Here is a 20,973-nt window from a genome sequence, read left to right as displayed (position 1 = left end):
AATTCTTTAGTTTACCAATGTCTAAGATAGTCTGGAATAAATGGCCACAAGTAGTATTTTTTTTTTCAGTGAGGGATAAACAAGTGAAGACATCCAAGAGCACATACATGGATCCAAGTGGTATGAATCTTATCTCTCCTCTCCCAAAATGTGTCAATTCTGGGGATGGTTTATGCACACCGTCTACTTGACAGCATTTAGAATCTCTGTGACAGAGTTTTTGTCTGTTTGTTTTTCGATTAGGTCAGTTGGTTGGGAGAATACACCCTAAACGTGGGTGGCATCATTCTGTGGGCAAGGGTCAAGCAAGCTGAGTAGAAACTTTCACCGTCCTCTGCGTCCTGATTACAGAGGCAAGGTGGCTAATGGCCTCCTAGTCTTGCAACCATGCCTTCTCCACCAAAACAGGCCTACAGTCAAACTGTGAACCGGACTAAGACCTCTCTCTCCTGAGCCGTTCTCATCGGGTATTCTGACAGGAGAGGTGTGACTAATACAATTCCTGAAAGAATTTGCAGGTGTCTTGTGGTCGAGACCCAGAGGTACTTGTCGAGGCTCAACTTTGAGATGTGTTGACATTTTTTTTTTCTGGCATCTTGGCCTGGATCTAACTGATGGGCACAGCATGAGCCAACTGATGTCAAAGCTGTGAGTGACACGTTGGTTCCGGCTTAGACCTCTCCTGTGTCAACACGCAGAGCTATAAGAAAATCTGCAAAGAAGCGTGTATTAGTTTGGGCTGGTTTGCAGAAAGAAAATAACGAGATGTCATGTCGAAATGTCCAGGCTCCAGAACGGGAAAGGCCTCTCTCTGAAATGCAGATGATGAATACAGCTGTCCTGAATTTTTAAAATAGTAATAAAATAAGATCGTTGTGAAGTTCTTATCACAGTACCAAGTAAAAGCCACCATTTCTTTCCTTCTGTCCTCAGGCACATGCGCACACATGGGACCTTGTATAGTAAAGAGCAGTTGATAAACAGTTCGGCATCTGCTCACAACTTTGGAGAAATACCGGCTCACCAAGTTCAGTCAGATGTTGCTTTCTCCTGGCACGGTATCTAGCCTCCTAGGATGCTGCTATGCATTGGATTGTGACAACACAGGCCGGCTGTCAGCTGAGATACAGGGAACTCTGCTGGCTGCAATGTCATCGAGTCTTCACAGAGACTAGTCTCTCCCAGAAGTCTCCCTTCTCTCCTCTCCTGTCAATGCCTATGGGAGTTTGAGCTCCTGGCTGGGAAAGATACCTTCTAACCTATGACATACAGGAGAGTATGAGAATTCCCGGGAATGTGTTCAGGAACCCCTCCTCACCACAAGAGCCTTGGTTGCCTGTATCATCTTTATTTTCCAGATATTACCTTTTTGCATGCCTGGCGTGTGTGTGTGTGTATGTGTGTGTGAGTGTGTGTGTGTTCAAATTTTCCTGTAGCTGTGCATTAGAGGGAGAGCAGTTTAGAAGCTGCCTTGGTTTCTGCATAGTCTTACATGGACTACTGCTTGGGTTACACTTTACCCTCCAAGGACCCAAGATCCAAGGGCTCTGATGACCAAATCACCTAAGGATTATAAGTACGAGAATGAACTCACTCATTCAAGATCAGCTAACTTCAGGAGTGAGGAAAAGTGCCCAGGATGCACTGAAATAGGTGATGGAAAGCTTTCTTAGCATAGTTACCATGCTACTAAAATTTTGAGTCTTGCTAGTTATTATAAATTAATTATAAATGTATCTTTGAATGTAATGCTGTGTAAGCATCAACCTTAGAAGCACTTGTTTGAATTTCCACTTGTTTCATGCCAGGACGGCACATGGAAGATCAAGGGCTACTCCACATCATCAGAAGACTTTAAGTATCTGAGTTATTACCTTTCAAAACCAAATGCCCTTTGAGCCACATAGAGACTTCTGGGAGGTGGTTGACACTGGGTACTCTTCGAAGGGGGGTTACTCTGAGGGCTTGTGAGACACTGCTGTTGAAATACGAACGCTGATTCTTAAATGTTCTTGACATAAAATGTCTGATAAACAGATCTTAGAAAAACATGACCTCTCTACTTATGAGCTATTTTTAATCATTACAAGTCTCAACAAGGGTGGTATTTTTAAACTAGGAAGCTGGAAAAAAAAAACATCTTTATTTTTAAGTCGTCCTTTGTGAGTTTATTTTCCTCGCAGCTGCTTCTCTTGGGTATGTCCAACTTCTGTATATATTTTCATCTTCTAGATTGATACAGGAGACTAAGTTTGACGCAGGGAGAACAATGAAATGTCTAACTGAACACAGGTCCACTCAGGCGCCGGAGATATGGGGAGGGTGTGACATTGTCAGCAGATGGGCTTGATGAACAAAACTTGAGGGGCTTGACACTTGGGAGAGTGTGACTTATTTCCCAACTATCTTTTGTATTCATAAGACAGAGAAATATTCAAAACTATTTTTTAAAGTTAGAAATAATTTATTTCTTACCTAAGTTTAAGGATTTAAGAGGTCAGAGTTTTTTTTAACCCCTAAAAGTAAACAGCCATTAAATGGAGATGTTAGAAAATGCTTTGAGAGGAAGCAGAGTGGGTAGTATTAGAAATGGAGTTTCTTTTCAGTTTTATCAGCTCACAGTATGTAAATCAGAGGGTCTCAACCTAGGAGTCGTAACCCCTCTAGCAAACCTCTATCTCCAAAAACATTTACATTCGTGTTCATCACAGTAGCAAAACTGCAGTTATGAAGTAGTAATGGAAATAGTTTTATGGTTGGTGTCACCACAACAACAAAGAACTGTATTAAAGAGTCACACCATGAGGAAGGTTGAAAACCTCTGCTCTAAATCTCTATTTCAAATGCTATTCATTCCTTAATATTAAAGTATACCAAAGATGTCTGAATAGTTTCAGTCTAAAATCTTGTTTGTAACAACAAAATACCAATAGCATCACTAATCTAAAGAACCACACATATTGGAAGAATGTTTCTCGGCATATGATTCATAATCTATGAAAAGAATGATTCACATCTCGGTGTTTGTTGTGATATTCTTCTGAGTTACTCATTTTCGAGAAGAGAATCCTGGACTCTTGCTTTGATTAACTCAACAACTTTGTGTTACTCATCCACCAGGGTGCAGCTGTGTGTTAGACACTGCAGATCTTGCCATGAACAGAGGAGGAAGGGCATCTTATAGTTTGCCTTCTAACTGTAGGAGCCAGGCAATAAAACAAAACAAACCAGAAACAGCACACAGCGTGCCAGTATGTCATATACCTAACAGAGAATGAGAGATATGGTGGCATTGTGAAGGCCATGGCTATCCTCAGAGTGAAACTGAGAGCCACTATACACCATGGCAGGGACCCCAGCATGTGACAGACCCCAGAGAGGAAAGGAAAAACAAACTCAGCAGAAGCCATCATTAGTCATTAAGAATAAAGTAGGTATTTCCAAAGTAATGCTCTTGTTTGTGGTGTTGGTATTTTCCATTACGGTAGAGGGTATGTAGAGACTGATATACACTTAATGTGGGCATTGTTATCACAGCTGATAGTGTAGATGGGGTACTTTATAGGGATGGGAGCACATTTATGTTCTAACATGAATTTTTGGGAATTTTGGCGCACAGAATATATACTGAATAGTTATAGATAGAGGTTTCTGTCTCCCCGGTTCCAAAGTCATTTAGTCCCAAATAAACAGACAAAGGCCTATATTCATTATAAACTGTTGGGCCTCTTGCTCAGACTTGTTACTAACTACCCCTTACAACTTAAATTAAGCCATAATCCCTATCCATGTATCGCCATATGACTTGGTATACTTTCTCAGTGAGGCAGTCTCATCTTGCTTCCTCTGCCATCTGACTGGGGACTGTGCCTCTGCCTTTCCCCTTTCCAGAATTTTCCTAGTCTGGTTGTTCTACCTACACTTCTTGCCTGGCTACTGGCCAATTGGTGTTTTATTAAACCAATACAAGTGACAAATCTTCACAGTGCACAAGAGAATTATCCCACAGCAAATAGGAACCCTGGAGACTCAACTAGAACTTGGGAAATTCCTGTCCTGTCCAACATCTCTGCCTGTCGTGGTATCCTAGAACCTCCTGGTTGGTCCTGTGGCTTCAGGGGCGTGAGTTCTGAGTTCCTGAACCTCCAGATGTGATTGCAGTCAGACCAGAGGTAGGCGTGTGAGAAGAAGCAGAGAGCTAAGAGTGAGGACCCCAGGAGGAAGGCCCGCCTGTTAGCCACAGAGAGCAAGCTCTGGGGAGTAAAAGACAGAAAACAAGAAACACTGTGATCTGTAGAAAACATCTACACCGTGATCTGCGACTTCCGGTCTCTCTTGACAGTTTGAAGAAAGCAATTACTATTCTTTAAAATATCCAGCGTGTGTCATCTTGTTCTGGAGGCCCTGGCAAATCGACAGGCTAGTATACTAGACCACCTTTGCTTCCGAAGAGTAAGAACTGGACTCAGTACAAAACAAAATGGAAACAACCATGGGTCTGTAAATTAATAAAGACCAGGAAGATTCTCATAAAAGATCTAAGGCATGGAGCAATGGGTTTCCCTTCTTTCACTGATGTTGTGGTTAACGATGGTTGGTGTTTGGGATGGCTGTCAGCCTGAGAATGGTCTATACGTGTTCTATAACATAGAGCAAGGAGATCTGAAATCCAGAATAATTCTGACCTATAGAAACAGAGGCTAAGATTTGGGCAGGCGCATCTGCTGGGAAACGAGGAGAAAATTCCACGGCGAGAGCCCGAGAGGCAAGTTTGTGTGGGCTCTTGAATTGTGCATGTACAGAGCAGAGTCTGCAAGTACAAGGCTAAAGAGGGGCCGAGGAATCGAGCTGAGGTTATTATACGTCACCTTCAAAAATGAGAAGCAAAACCAAGATCTCTTCAGAGGCAAATGGGAAAGTTCAGGGCAATCTGCCTGGGGTGGCTCAGAATGAACTTAGCAGATGAGGACTCCAGAGAGCATTAATGTCTTCACAGGGCTCAGAAAAGCAAAGGGGAAAAGTAACATATCAACACATTCCACCAGATATATAAAAACCGTACAAGAGATATGCAGGCAGTTAGGAACTGAAAACTGAAATACCCAAAGTTTAAGAATACTCCTGAATGAGCTCTGACAGCACAATGGGGGGTGACAGGGGAGAACAAGTCAGTGTGAACACAGATGGACAGACATGATCCCATCTGAGGAAGAAAGAAAAATGCTAAACAAATGTTAGTGTGCGGGGGCGATGTCAAAAGCCTCAGAACAGGAAAGAGCTGGGTACAATGCGATCACAATGACCCCAGCGTGCAGGGCCGAGGCAGGAAGATCGTGGATCCCAGGACAGTTTGGGCTACATTCTAAAACCTTTTCTCAAAACTCAAACCAATGGTAAACAGCAAGAAAGATAGAAAAAAGGGAGGGAGAGAGGGAGGAAGGAAGGGAGGGAGGGAGAAGGGGAGGAAAATCAGAGAAATAACTAATTTGAATAATGTCTTAAAGTTTTCTAAAGTGGTGATAGACACAAAATCAAAGTTTTAGAAAAATCGAAAGCTTTAAAACAGAAAATTATGCCCGGACACTTTGATGGGGGAAGCTTTGTTAACCAATCCCCTCTAAGAAGTGAAACCTAATTAAGGCGTGGCTACCTGGAGCCCAGGAAGAGAAACTGGGATGGACCAGGTGCTCGCTGTCTCTGGGTGATTCCCGCGGGACACAGCAGAGCTTGGACTTCCCATTCTCGTGGCGTGAGTTTCCCCTTATACTAAGTAAAGATATAATTGTTTATCTTCAAGCTGGCCTGGTTATGTCACAAATCGAGTTAACATTACAACACTTTATAGTAAAGTTTCTGAAAACCAAGGAGCAAAGAGAAAATAGTGACCCCCTGTCTCAGAAGGATGCCATTTCAGAATGACTTCAAACTACTACTGAGGGCAGACGCGAATGGTTGCAAACATCTACAGAAGGCTTGCAGGGACACGAATAAAAACGATTGATTCTATCTTTCTGTGCCCTTCCCACAAATACACCCACTAACTCCAAAACCTTGTTCATATGTCACACCACATGGGGAACGAGAGTGAAGCTGGAGAAGCCATCTGACCTGAAAATGGGATTGTACTGGGTTCTGTGTAAGCTCAGTGTCGTCCCAAGGGAGAGGGGGACAGATTAGGAGGCTCTGCAGTGTTCTTGGTCATCAGTTTGCTTCAGGATGGCTAGACTATGGAAAGGGCCATGGAAATGGGAACATGGGTACCCTGCAGGAGGCCGGAAAGGCCAGGATGTCCCTGGCCATCCCAAGAATGGTTTGCTCCTTAAACATCTCAAGTTTCACTCAGTGATCAGGTCATACTTTAGTGCTTAAACATAAAAAGAGCCATTTTCCTTTTATCCCCCATGCAAGATAAATAAATACTAGAGGAATATGGAGAGACTTTCCCCAGTGATGGGACCCAATCACAATATAGTGCGGCTGAGGCCAGTTCTGTAACATTGAGCCCAGCTCCCACCCCACATATCACAGCCCTCATCCTGGGAACATTCACTAGAACAGGATACAGAGAGGTACCGCTGCTTGGTGCAGACCCAAAGGGATGGGGGTAGTAGACATCTTCTTATTTCGAGTCATAAAACCCACATCTGCCCTTTAGCTGACTCGGAGAGACAAGCAGCTGGGCTGTTTCCCCCCTGAAACTGTATTTTCTTCACAGAAATAACTTTCTGGACGGTTTAATGAGTACTTACTTACATGCTATTGTGTAATGAACATTTTTTATAAGAAATCTTACCTAGGTAGACTAAAGTTTGCAAATTTTTAAAATAAGTATAATTGGTATTTAAGAAATGGTACAAATAAATGTCTATATGCCAGCAGTCCAGATAGTAAGAGACTTACTAACGTATTGAAATTAATGTTTTATATTTTAACCCAGGAGTAGGTTGCTTGCCAAGTTTTATTTGAATACATTTGCCATATTATTAAAGAAATTTTTACTCACATACATTCTTAACATATTCCATTTCAAACCATTAGTATTAGGCATTTTGTAAAATATTATTCTATTTGTGCTTGAGTTTTTGCCTTCATTCACGCATGCATACCAGGTGTATGCCTGTCATTTGTGGGAGCCAGAAAAGGGCCTCTGATTTCCCAGAACCGGCATTACAGATGTTTGTAAGCTACCACGTGGGTGCTGGGAATCAAATCCATTTCCTCCAGGAGCAGGACGTGCTCTTAACCCATGAGATGCTCTTAATCCATCTCTCCTGGGCATTTTATATTAAGCACAGATGCAGGTGAACTCCATCACTGGTGGGGCCTAATCTATAAACACACGAGCTTGTCGGAGATGTACAAAGAGATACACAAGGCAATGTAAAAAGCTGCTGGCCGCTGCCTGGCAAAATATTTATTGTGAGTATTTGGAAGATTTTGAAGAATGGCCCACTAGGAGCGTCTCCCAAACAAAGAAGTGCCTCTCTCCACTCCACAGACTAAACATGGAGCTTGCCAAGAGACAGATGGAGGGCAGTTTCTCATGACTGAAAACACAGCTTGCACGTTCTTGGTTTACACAGCGCCAATAGAGGGGGCAGTTGCTTATGGCTGACGAAGGCTGGAAGCCATCTCCAGGACCACCAAACCTTCCCCACCGTGTCACTTCTCTACAGCGTGACAAAATGACACAGGTGAAGGACAGTTTATCTGGGCTCCTTACGTCTGCCACGTTTCCGTCCACAGTCAGTGTCCACTGCGTTGAGGCTCTGGATGAGGTGGAACATTCTGGTGGCCTTGCAAACGTGGAGGACTTGTCTCAATATTTCCCTCAGAGGCACATGCTCAGTCACTTCCAGCTCCCTCCACTGACCCCACCTCCGCCCATTTCCAGAAGTTCAACAGTGGCATCAACTAGAGGCCAGGCCTTCAGTCCATGAACCTTTGGGAACGTTTACAAGCTGAACTACAACATCCTCTGAGATCTTAAGAATAAATCAGCAAGTGCTGTAATGAGCTCACTTTTTTAATGTTTGAAGAAATGCAACCAACCGTTAAAGGGTCTGTCCCTGGTGGGTGCTGAAAAATGACATTTAAAACACTCTTCAACGCTATTGCTGAAAGGAAGTGATGTCATAGAGGAATGCTTAGCGTTTGCACTACATCATCTTTTATTTACAGTTATTATTGACTTATTTTGTGTGGGCGACTCGTACAGTGTGAGGATGGCGGTCAGAACTAATCTACCTTTTGGAAATGGAAGTCAATGTTCAGACTGCCCGACTTCATCATTATCAGATTTGTTTGTAAATGACTTGGAACAAAACGTTTTCCAAATAATTTCATCTGACTGCGTTTTATTTTCTCATCCCTTAGTTCCACCTATCAGAGTGCCGTGGTTTGCAGGCATTCTAGTTTATCATTCTAATCTCTCACCCAAAGTCGTTTGAAAACAACGGACATTTTCCTTTTTGAAATGCATAGTATGTATGATGATACATGGTCGCCTGACTGAAGCTAGCTCTATGCTACGTAAGGTCTTTCGACATGTGTCAAATATCATGTAATAACACCGTTAACATTCTGAAAAGCCCCCTACTATATTTTGTTTATAATTAAGTTATTCTCTAAACTTTGACCACAGGCTTCCCATTCATTATTGTTAATTTCCAGTTAAATTATTGCTTACATTAATGAACCCTACTATGGGCTTCTTTTTAAGGTATTCAGAAAATCTACATTGTTTAAATTTAAAAAAAAAATATTTATTTACTTCTGTGTATACGAGTGTTTCACCGGCATGCGTGTCTGTGTACCATGTGCATGCAGTAACTGTAGAGACCAAAGGAATCATCAGACCCCCTGGAACAGCTGGCTGGGAGTTGCCACGTGGGTGCTGGGAATCAAACCTGAGTCCTCAGGGAAATTAGCCAGTGTTCTTAAGCACTGAGCCTTCTCTCCGGCCTCTATTGGAAAAGCCAACCCTTTTTGTTACATAGTATCTTAACCATTTGTACACACATAGAATCACTTTAAACAAAGATAATCTATTATTGAACTTTATTGCTTTTAAGGCCACAGAAAGGAAACAAAGATGTCTCTGAGATGTAAAATTATAGTGTTTTCATAAGTGAGTCTCAGAGTTCCAGTTCCAGAGACTTTTTCCTGTCGGTTTTCTCACCTTTGACCTGCAGTGATTACTGGACACTTTAATCAAACGTTGATGAGAAAAAGCACATGGCTACAAAAGGCAGAAAGGCACAGCCATGGGAGCCGAGGTCCGGGTGAGCAGGATGGAGGTGTTGGCATTTTTCAGGACGGATTCTGCCATCATTCCATCACATTTTGATAAGCCAAATCCCTATGAATATGACTACGGAACAGGACTGCGGAGGGCGGGGGGTAAGGCTGCCATCTGTTCGGAAGGCTTGAGTTAGCAAAGGAAGGCTAGCTGCGTTAGAACTAGTTTGTTTGATACAGATTCTGATAGATTCTGACTGTTCAAGCTCATGGCGATGTACAAAAGTGCTTGCTTGAGTGGTTAGTTTGTTTTATATAGACTCTGATAGATTCTGACTATGTACGAGTTCCTGGAGATGTACAGAAGTGTTTGTTGGAGTGGTTATGTTAATCTAACTGCAAATTATCAAGAGTAAAGTGATTTTTAATTTCAAAAACATTTTGCTCACTTTTTCTTAGGTGAAAAAAATATTTGGGGGTAAAGGACAATAATACACATGGCAGATTTTCAGTCTCTAATGCCTGCACACCAAAATACCACATTTATAAGCATTTAAACACCAGCATTTAAAATTCAATTATTTCTTATGATTGGTACCTCTCTTCAACCTCCTCCTTCTCTGAGATCCATGGACAACGGGCCTCTGATTGTTTTTATATCCATGCCCATATGCTCCAAAGTAGCTGACCTCACTAAACCCTCAGTCTGTAGAGTCACACATGGAAGCTAGAAAACTGGCCTTGCTTTAAAGGCCAGCGCTCTATACAATCTGGATCTTGATTGCTTTTTATTACTGAAAGCAGCTATAGAGATGACACGGCCTCCTGACGTGTCCCAGTGCAGGACAGCGATATACAGTGATGAGGTTTCAGGAAGACATAAAAGAGGGTAAGAAAAAGCAGAATTGTAAAGACAGGCAAGTGTATGAGAGGGGCACAATTAAAGAGAAATATTCCAACACCTGTTATATTCAAACAGCTCTGGAAGATTTTTGGATCCTAAATTTTAATCACAGGATTGATGCTCCATTAAGAACAGCCTCAGCTTATCTGTCTGAACAGATAAAAGCCAAACTATATTATGGATAAAGCTAGGTGTCAACAAATATGATTTAAATTACTTAATCTTATATGTAGTAGTTACCTGATTTGTTCATTATTAGAATTTACACTAGCATAAAATAACTGTATCTCCATATATTTGCTTACTCAGTGTTTATGGAGCGCCTGACCCCAAATCCGTGGGAACCACCCACTCTTGCTGTCGCCTATGCCCAGATCTACCAGTGTTGTAGACAGAGGGGACAGTCGAGAAAATGACACACACACTCTGCTGTCTTTTCTCCAGTGGTCCAGTGATAAAATGCCTGCAGTGACTGTCACCAGGCATCGTAAAAATAGATTTTGACATGAAGAAAGAAAAGAATCACCCCAAAAGTGTTTATGAGCTCATAGTAGTGTCAGGGATATTGCAATTTTTTAAATATAACCACATAAAAATTCTAGTTTTGGTCATCATGGGGTCCACATTTTCATGAGGAGTACAGACCTGAAGAACATTTATAGTAAAATATGGGCAGGGCACGAACTCCTGAAATGGAGGAGGAGTTACAAAACTAGCTCCAGAGAGAAAAAGCGGGGCTTAATTACCTGGGCTCCAAAATTCAGTGCCGTCAGACAAAATCCACGGTAGCACACAATCTTGTGAAGCAGAAATCTGAAGAGGGCTATCTCTGCTCCACAGGACTGTCACAAAAATGACTGAGCAACAACCCAGGAGCAAAGGTAAGGTTGGAAGAGCTGCAGAGAAGGGTGACGTCATGCAGAGATCACTGACATCCAGCTAGGGAGGAGAGAGCCTGGAGATGCAGTCGTTGGTGATGGATGCACAACCTTGCCAATGGACTAGACCAACTAGACCACACACTGCAAAGATTTTGGGAGGCCATGAGGTGAGAGAGAGAATGGAATGGGTCCCCTTGAAGGTGTCCCCCGCACAGAGCTGAAGGGTGCTTCCTCTTCACAGGGTCCCTCTACTGTCTTTCCCACAGAATGGCAATGGAGGCTTCTTCTGGAAGCTTCCCATAAAAGCTCTAGGCAAAGTTAGGAACCATTTTCCTGGGCTCTAAGGTGGTATCCTCAGGACACATCATCATATTATTTTAGTGAGAATAAGACTCAAGATTCTAGGAAAGTTCTGGAAGCAACTCAAGCTTGGCCCAGTGCCTACTAGCTTGTTTTTCCGTTCCTAGACTTTGGCACAGGGTGGACACTTTAAGTGTCATGAAATGTGTGCACAGGAAGACAGGAACCATCCCTTGACTCTCCAGTAGTTCCTGGCCGGAGCTCTGCATGCTTCCTTTTCCACTGTGCTCTTTGCCGTGGTAGCTACTGACATGCTCCCCAGCTTCACTTCAGGGGGGGCTGCAAAAGAAGCTCCAGGCGAGGTGTCCCCAGATGTAACTGCGAAATCACTGTGAACTGAGAAAGCCATGGAGAATGACAACAGTATCCAGCATTCAACAGTGAACTAATGCTGCAGGCAATGAGAGGCAGGCTTTTGCAAACACACGGGAGCTAGCTAGCACCTGAGCGGAGGCAGGTGGGGAACCCTGACTTCTGCTGCAAAGGACATACACTGTCCCGATTGTTCCCCAGAGCTGACAAAGAAAGGGCATCGTACAAACAACAAAAGCATGTCACCCTGGTGTGCCTCCTAAGAGCCATCTGTGAACAACAGCTTTGGAGCTTGGTGTCAGAATGACAAGGCACAAAATTATCACACGGGCATTATCAGTCCTAGGGACTTTTACCGGGGAGCTGGGCTTCCAATAATTACAACGTTAAATAACTTCTATTTAGAACGAACTCTCCTGGTGCAATCAAAGGGGAATGAGGGAAAGGGATACTATGAAAACCTTCTCTCCTGCACGACCTGGGAGGAAAGTCAGGTGTTCGAGCCACAGAGAATTCATTAGGATTTCTATTTGTGTTTTAGTAATTGCCAAAGGAAACCCCTATTTTCTTCTTTTCCAGGGGACCCAGAATACGATAAGTTCATATGAAAAAAAGTAAGTCAGTCCTTAATTCTACTTAGTGATGAGTGACAATGGAAACACACGTCACTAAACACGGACTCTGGGGAAATAATACTGAAATCTCAGTGTGCACATGTGTGCGGAAATGGCTGCCATGGTTCACAACCACTGACAGAGGAGAGGAATGTATCTCCAGAATGCGTCCCACCTGCGAGCTTTTGCTTGTCAATCATCATGAGGCCAGAAGTATCAGGTTACACACGAAAGCAATTCACCATTCATCCAAGGAGAACGAGCAGGCATCCAATGCACAATGCAAGTTTTCAAGATCCTCGTCATCAGCCTAGAGTTTGCCATGGAAAACTCTTACACACATATACCTCTTTGGAAATAAATCTTTAATCATTTTCCTATTTATCTGAAGTGATATTAAATATAAGCCAACTACTGTTTCTAATTTAAAGATAAGGTTTGCCGCTTTCTGTTTTGGGGGTGTAGAATTGTGATTTCTTAATGGGTGCAGTTGAAAAGACTGAATCAACATTTATAGAGTATTGTAGATACACACATTCACAAATTTAATGTGGAAGGAATAAAAAAGAAGTAATTACATTCAGATAAGAATTAGGAGAAAGTGGTGACTGTCATTTAATTAGCTTCAAAGAAACCCGCGGGGACTGAGTTCCAAGCTCTAAAAAATCTAGTGTTAAATTAAATGCCTAATGACCTGTCATAGTCTGTCGGCTGCCTGACAAGCCCTGAACAGGCATTTGCTTCCTTCATGACTCGGTGGCAGGCACAGAGATGTGCAAATGTGTGATGCTCAGAAAGAAGCTGAGGGAACGCATCTGGGAATCTGAGATCCATAGCAACAGAAGGTCTGTGCATATACACGGAGCAAGGAAGCCGGGCCCTGGAATTCGGTCCAGGAGCATCCACGACAGGGCAGCTAGAAGAAGGCTGATCCCTTCCACACATTTTCTATGAGTTAGTGTGGTTTTGTAAACACACTAACTAACACCTGCCTAGTCTACTTCGTTATTCACACTCAGCGGAAAGAACCATCACTCACCAAGCCACCAACCACCCTTAGAAAATCGCCAGAAGTGAGGTGATCACTGATTTCTCTATGACTTTATTTTGGGGGTAACATTAGATAGTGACACTTCCTCAAGGTAAGATATAGATGAATGATGGATAGATGATAGATAGGTAGATAGATAGATAGATAGATAGATAGATAGATAGACAGATGATAGATAAATAGGAAGATGGAATCACAGAAAGACACAGAGGTGGTAATGTCCTCCACCACATATCAAAAGTACATGGTGACCTTTTGAGGAATCTAGGTGAGGTAGATTTTTGTTATAGAATATAGTGGCAATTGGGGTTTATTTTTAATAAGTTCATTCATTCATTCATAGTTTGGATGAAATTATCATTAGCAGTAAGTCATTTATAAAATGATAAGTGAAGGTCTTATTCCAAACTCTGGGTGCTTTCTGCTCTGTTCTCAGTGTATCAGGGTTCATCACCACGTGTCTGTGGATACACTCACCGTGGGTAGTCTTAGGCCTAGAAACTTTGACCCTCATGCTTCCTTTAAAACCAATATTATTTCTTGATCATGAAAGTTAGAATAATCCAGAAATATGAAGTCATAGCTCTGGGATGCAAAGGAGTCCTCAAGGGCTGGGATCAGCTCAGTTCCCACATAGTGGACTCGTCTAACTGATACAAATCTTCACATTTTCTCATTCATTTTAATAAAGACTAGATGAAGGGGAAGCTGAGGACTTAACAAACAGGGTGATCAAAACTTGGGGTTTCTGAAGCATGTACCTAAATTGTTCTATTATTAATAAACCTCAGAAGTCAGATATTGGGGTAAAATCCCGATAGAGCAAGAAAGTGGCAGAGGAATGACCAACTGACCTTGTCTTCAGGCTTCCCAGATCAAAAGGGCTGGTGCATCCTTCCAAGCCCCTCCCTATTACTTCCTGTGCCCCTCTATCGTATCCTGGATGCTCCAAAATCTTTAGGGCTGATTCTGGTCAACTCATCACTGACCCTGCCTACCCGATTCAAGGTTAACTTTATTAATAGTCTCGGAGTGTTGCAGTGCAATCAAATATCCTGCAGCAGGGTTTTCCCCTTCTCTCTTTACCAATCTTATTAACTCACAAGACCACGAGTCAGGTTATTCCAAAGGTTAATTCCACACCACTCTGATGCTGGTAAGTTTCCGTCAAGGAAAAGGTAAATTAAACCTAGGTGTGCCTGCCATTCAGTCTGCAGTAATTATTTTTCAGCTAAGTCTGCAGTCACGAAGATGTTTTCCCTCAGTAGGATGCTTTTCTCTGCTTCCTGTCATTCAACATCTAGGGTACTCACTGGCTAAATTAGTTCTTCACAATGTCGTCAATGATGTGTGACTGAACCTAAGTAAGATCTCAGGTATACACATACCTGGGGAATCTGTCAAGCTCTCCACATATATTCAGGGATGTTATGAACTGGAGTGACAGCATAGAAATAATTTTAACCTTCACAAACTCTGCAACCACAAAGATCATGCCAGGGAGTAAGTGACAAGCTTCCTAAGACACGTCTCCAGCCACGCCCCCCTCTCCTACCTACTACATGGGAGGAGTCAGTCTGGCTATGGAGTCTATAGTTCTGACTTTGCTCCAGCACTGTGAGGCTGACCATTTTGAGCAGCACTGGGATGCAGATGCTGGGTTCTAGCCCTCTCTGTGTCACAGCTGAGGGAGACCAAAAGGATTATTATCCGACACATATAATAAGCAAACAGGAGAACTATGTTTTGCCATTAGGATCTGGATTTGCACCCAGAGCTCAACATTTAATAACACTTGACACCATTTCATTCTCTGTAATGGGAAATTTATCTAATAAGATAAAATAAAACCCAAATAGCTCACACTGCTTGCTTGTTTTAAGATTCATGTATAGCAACTACTGCAGTAAAGTTACCCATGACGGTGCAAGGTAACGTTTGCTTTGCAAAGGTTCTATGCCTCTGACATCTTTAGTTTAATTCACAGAAATGGACAGATTCCTGACATGCAAGATAAGAGATATCCAGATGCTTGATTTCTAGAAAAGCATTTGAACAAATCTCAATCCAGCACGAATGATATTAAGGTATACATTGCTTACTTCTTGCCAAGCTGACATGGGCTAGAGATATCAAGGAAGAGAGACTCTCAGCTAAGAAAATGCCTTGATAAGACTGGCGTTGGGCAAGTCAGATGGGAATTTTCTTGATTAATTATTGATGTGGGGGTCAAGGTTTTTATCAAGCCAATAGTAAGTAAACTAAGACAATGCATGCATTCCTATGATGACTGTTCATGAGGTTCCTGTAAACACTGCCGTTTAATCAGGCAAAACAAACAAATATACAAGAACACATGCTCAGAACTCTCCGGATCTGAGAGGTTCTTCACCTCACTCAGTTGTCTATGTTTTTGAGCTGCTACAGAGGCAGTTGAACATGGTGAGCAAGACAGGAGTACTCCTAATGTAGCCTAAAGGAGAAGGGGATTCAGGAACACAATGTAATGTCGGATGTACATAATAAGGGTGTTTTAGGGGGACCAAGCTATGTTTTTACAGTAATATATTCCTCATCCACTCATCAATACATTAATTCCTTGAAAGGTTTTTAAATTGATATCTTAGATTAACATTCGATGTAATGACAATCTTGAAATGAAACCCACTACGTTGTATACAGTTAGGATGTTCACCCCAGAGAGAGAATGCATTCCTTGGGAAGTGGGCTGTGAGAATAAATAAGGACTTAGCCAGCCCGAAGATTAATGGGAAGTAATGAAACATAGACCTGAGGCCAACCTCAAGTTTGTTTAGGCTAAACCAAGGAAAACCTATAAGAAAAACATCGAAAGCAAGGCATTCCACCAAAGCGGAGTTGTATTTCAGACATGTGGTCTTGCTCAAAAATTTAAAATCAAATATTTTGAAGGCAATACCTTCTGGATAATCTAGAATTATGTTTCATCAAATCCAATTTCTGATTTTAAAGGGTACACCCTAGAGTAATGTTTTATTATGGATATTTTTATACTGCTATCAGGCAAACAATGTGACTCTGCCTCTCACAAACAGTCTGAGAAAAATCTGCTCCCTGAGATCGAATGAAGGATTTCATAAACTACCATATAAACATTATTGCCGTTCTCCTTCTGCACTGAAATATCTAGAGATGAAAGGAGAAAATGAAAATGTGCTGTTTTTCAGAAACATTCATCTGAAAGGCCATTACTAATTCTTATATTCTTATTACAGGTTCTATTTGGCCTGTCTTTCATCTTGGTGTACTTACGGCTCCCATTACCTCCAAGATCACAGCTGTGCATTAGCAGAGTAACACGGGAATCTAGGAAGGATGTTGGGCATAATCAGTCACCTTGATGGTGGCATGCAAACTGTGACTTTTGTTCCCCAGACTTTGAAGGTGAGTTCACTTTGTGAAGGCATGAAGTATTTATTCAAAGATCCGAGTTAAAGAAACAGATATTAAGTAAACAATTTGCTTACTGTCTCTCTTAATTTAGTATAAGGTGTGTGGAAGAGCTGAGCTGTGTCACCACCAGGACCAGCGCCTTGAACTCTGCCTGGAATTTATGTAAAATGCATTCAAAAGGTTTAATAAATGAAGAAAGGGATGAATGATTAAGCCACATGAAACCGAGTTGTAAGCCAACATGCACAAGCAGATGTGCGTAAGAAATTCACATTAAAATACTTACTTGTCTTGGACATTTTTTTAAAACGAGAATTCAGTAGCCTAAAGGGTTAAGTCTCACTAAAGGCATCCTGTCATGAGGATACTGTAGTTTATCAAAACGTGTTCCTTCCTGGGCTTTCAAAAAGTCACTGGGGCCGAAGGCAAAGTAAAAACAGAAGGGCCAAGATCAGTGTAGGAAAATGATGATGATGATGATGATGATGATGATGATGATGATGATGATGATGGTGATGATGATGATGATGATGATGATGGTGATGATGATGATGGTGATGATGATGATGGTGATGATGATGATGATGGTGATGATGATAGTGGTGATGATGATAAATAAATGTGAGCTGATTTGAGGCTGCTAAGATGAACATGGGAGCCAAGCAGACTGCCTCTTTGGTTTTTGTTTTGTGATGTGAACATTTGAATGATTTTATGACACTAATAGTATAAAGGGAAAAACCAACACTGCACAGATGACCTTGAGAGTCATAAGTCAGTCCTATAACACCCCCTCCTAAATAAACCAAAGGAAGGGAATCATGAGCGGTGTGAACAAGGGATCTTTGCGACCTGACCCGAAATATGATACCCATCATCACCTCACCCCATGCCACAAGCTACCACGTGCACAGTAGAGCTCCAGATTTTGCAGTAAATTTCTCATCACTTCATTGGACTGCAGCACAGTAAAATCGCTTTAGTCGATTATTACTATTGAGTTTATTATTATTTAGACATAGGCCCGTAATTCTTAAACATAAGCACCCCAAGATCAAGTCAGAACAAAGAGAGTGGTTTTCCAGTCAGAGGGAATGAGCAGAATGGCTCCTCCCATATCTCTCACAGGGGGCAGGGTGGGGATGGATGATTTTGGTAAGTCTCTGGGGGCTGTGAGAACCAGACAACAGTCAAAACTCAAGCAAGCAATTTCAGGCATCCTGAATCTGAAACACTTAGCAAATAGCAATAGGAAAGTTTCGGGGCTGATACAAAACAGACAATGCCCAGCATAAAAGCAACTGGGCATTTTAAAACAGAGTCAATTCAGGGCTGGAGCGACTGCTCAGCAGTTAAGAGTACTGGCTCCTTTTGTAGAATGCTCAGTTCTCAGCACCACATGGTACATGGCGGGTCACAACCAGCTTCTGGGGGCTCTGACTCTGCTTTCAGGCCTCTGCAGGTTCGACATGCATATGGTTCACATACATTCAGGCAAACACGCATATGCATTAAATAAAAATAAATCTTAATAAAACTAAAATAAGACTGAATAGTATTTTTTCCTCCATCTATCACTTCCATATTATGTAGTTTTCCTACATTTTGTTTAGGAATAGATAATTATTTTCATTCAAGAGGGAAAGAAAACCAATATTTTATGGAGAGTTAAAAACTGCATGCCAACAGAAAGTGTGACTGAGACAGATGTGAGTGGTCTAGGTGCAGATGTGTGTAGTCTGGGTACAGATGTGAGTGATCTAGGTACAGATGTGAGGGGTCTGGTGCAGATGTGAGTAGTCTAGGTGCAGATGTGAGGGGTCCAGGTACAGATGTGTGGGGTCTAGGTGCAGATGTGAGGAGTCTAGGTACAGAGGTACATATATGAGTGGTCTAGGAACAGATATTAAGGGTCTAGGGTACAGATGTGAGTGGTTTAGATTTCTTCATTGGAAACACCAAAATCTGCCAAAATTCCATTGGAAAGTTCCCACCACTGAGTCTTTAGCCTCCTATACCTGACAGATCATGAAGGCAAGAAAACAGAAGAACAAAACACTCTTCTTATATTAATTCCTAATAATACATTCAAGTAAAATAGTTTACAACTAATTAATAGTCCTCACCCCCACCCCCATGTGTTATTCCTCCTATGAAACTGTAAGGAAAATATTTCATATATATATATACATATATATGTATATATATATATGAACAGTATAAAATCAATTTTATTAAGTAAATGAGAAAATTCAACAAACTCCGTAAACGACCATCAAGACTTGTCAATGGCAAAGTCAAAATTCTCCCCCTGGGAAAATCCAAAATTTGTTCGCTTTCCATTTTATTCCAAATGAGCGCATGTACCTTCCTCCCACAGGTGCCAGAAGCAACTTCCAATTATTGAGCCACTTACCACTATTCTCCAGTGTGGAGATAATTATAAATCTGGCCAACATGAAATGCCACCTGCTTACAAGAGAATTAAAATGCTGTTAAATGTAACACTACTTGGGAGTAGCGCTGGCTTGTCAGGGATGAGATTCTATCTCGTTGGTGGACCGTGTCTGGCAACACTCACCTCTTTTTGACGGTACTTAATGGCTAATTTTAGCCTCGCAAGATCATTGCCGCTCTGTTCTTCGATCAAACTATTGTCATCGCGATAATTAAGAATGATCTCCAGCTCTCTGGAACTCCGTGTCTGATCTAGGAGGTCCTTAGCAAATTGTTTGCATTGTCTCGACAGCTCCTCATATTCCGACTTGAATTCGTTCTCCACCTTGCTCAGTTCCTGCAGCTCCCAGCTTAGCTGAAAGGCGGTGAGAAAAGGGTCTTCGCTTGACAGGGCGATGAGCGAGGGACTGGCCAAAGCCTTGTAGATGTTGAGCCTGGACCGTGAGTGCCTGAGGCTATCCACGTCCGAGCTGGAGACACACTCGACACAGTTACAGCGGACCTCGTGGGGTCTCGGCACCGAGACACCTTTCTGGACCAAAAGTTTGATTATCTCATAATTATTTGTATGTGCGGCCAAGATGATAGGTGTGATGTCTGGAGTGAATTCCGAGAACTGCTTATCCAGAAGAATGGGAGGCACCTGGGAAGAGAGCAGAGAAGAGGAGTGGGTGCGTGCTCGTTCCTTAAAGCCTCTGAATTTCAAACAGTGCAGGGCAGCTGTGCTGGACAAGGATCACAAATCATTTGTCATGCTTCCTTGCAGGACAGACCCCACCCCCCCAAAAAAAACCTCAAAAAATTTAAGAAAAAGTTTAACTCTAATATAATAAAACATCCTCCCTACAAAATAAATTGGGATCATTTTTTGAAATATTAAAATAAGTGGCCGTGGAAACTGTTTATTCTTCCTTACTCCTAATTTGTGTCTCCAGATAATCTTTTTCTATAGACATTGGCTTGATATTCAAGAAATAAGCCTAAATAAATATAAAGTTGGTTTTAAACCAAGATCCTGGGGCTGGAGAGATGGCTCAAGCACCAGCTCATCTTTCAGAGGACCTGGGTTCAGTTCCCAGTACCCACAATGCTGGCTCACAACCATCTGTAAGTCCACTTCCAGGGGATCCAGGGCCTTTTTCAAGCCCCAGGGAGCATTAAACACACAGGGCACACATACAAACCTGCAGGTGAACACTCATGCAGAGTTTAGCGTTTCCTTTAGTCTTACTGGAAAATGTTTATGTTAGATGTTTCTGAGGTGTTTTAACATCACAGAGCCCTGGAGTCACTGGCACACACAGACTCCATTCCCTCAGAGGACAGCAGCCGTTCATAGAAGTCATCCATGTTCTTCACGGTGAAGCCACTTGGCTCCAACTTGAGGCACACAGAACTTTGCAAATCTATCTGGGACACTTTGCCCAAATTTAGAGATATCTGTCATAAGAATATGCATTTTGTACACAAAAAATGCAATAGACAATTGTAAGAGTGAAGTCCATCAAAATGTGACATCTATCCAGTCTAAGTCTGTGCCCCTCATATGCAGAATTTGTTAGAATACGTCATACTTATAGAAAAAATGTGCACATAGTACTATTTTGTGTATCATAGATGTTAAAAATGACATCCATATTCTTTGCTTGTTTATTTGTTTTTTTAAGACAGAATCTCACTATGTAGCTCTGGCTATCCTGTAACTCACTATGTAAAACAGCC

At 42.0% G+C, this 20,973-nt stretch overlaps 1 protein-coding gene across 3 annotated transcripts in view; it reads right to left on the bottom strand.

Annotated features, from left to right (window-relative positions):
- The window catches only part of Trpc4 (transient receptor potential cation channel subfamily C member 4), a 156,497-nt gene that overhangs the window by 70,345 nt on the left and 65,179 nt on the right, over positions 1–20,973 (bottom strand). For all 3 annotated transcript variants that reach the window (XM_050138482.1, XM_050138484.1, XM_050138481.1), the window contains exon 3: positions 19,376–19,894. In XM_050138482.1, the coding sequence (XP_049994439.1) occupies positions 19,376–19,894 (519 nt within the window). The remainder of the gene's footprint in view (positions 1–19,375; positions 19,895–20,973) is intronic.

The sequence above is a fragment of the Alexandromys fortis genome, unplaced genomic scaffold, assembly GCF_014885135.2.
Source record: "Alexandromys fortis isolate MF-2015 unplaced genomic scaffold, M_Fortis_MF-2015_v1.1 scaffold_15, whole genome shotgun sequence".
In the NCBI taxonomy this organism is placed as follows: Eukaryota; Metazoa; Chordata; class Mammalia; order Rodentia; family Cricetidae; genus Alexandromys; species Alexandromys fortis.
Note: the sequence above shows the minus strand (reverse complement) of the source record. Positions and strands in the feature narration are given on the sequence as shown.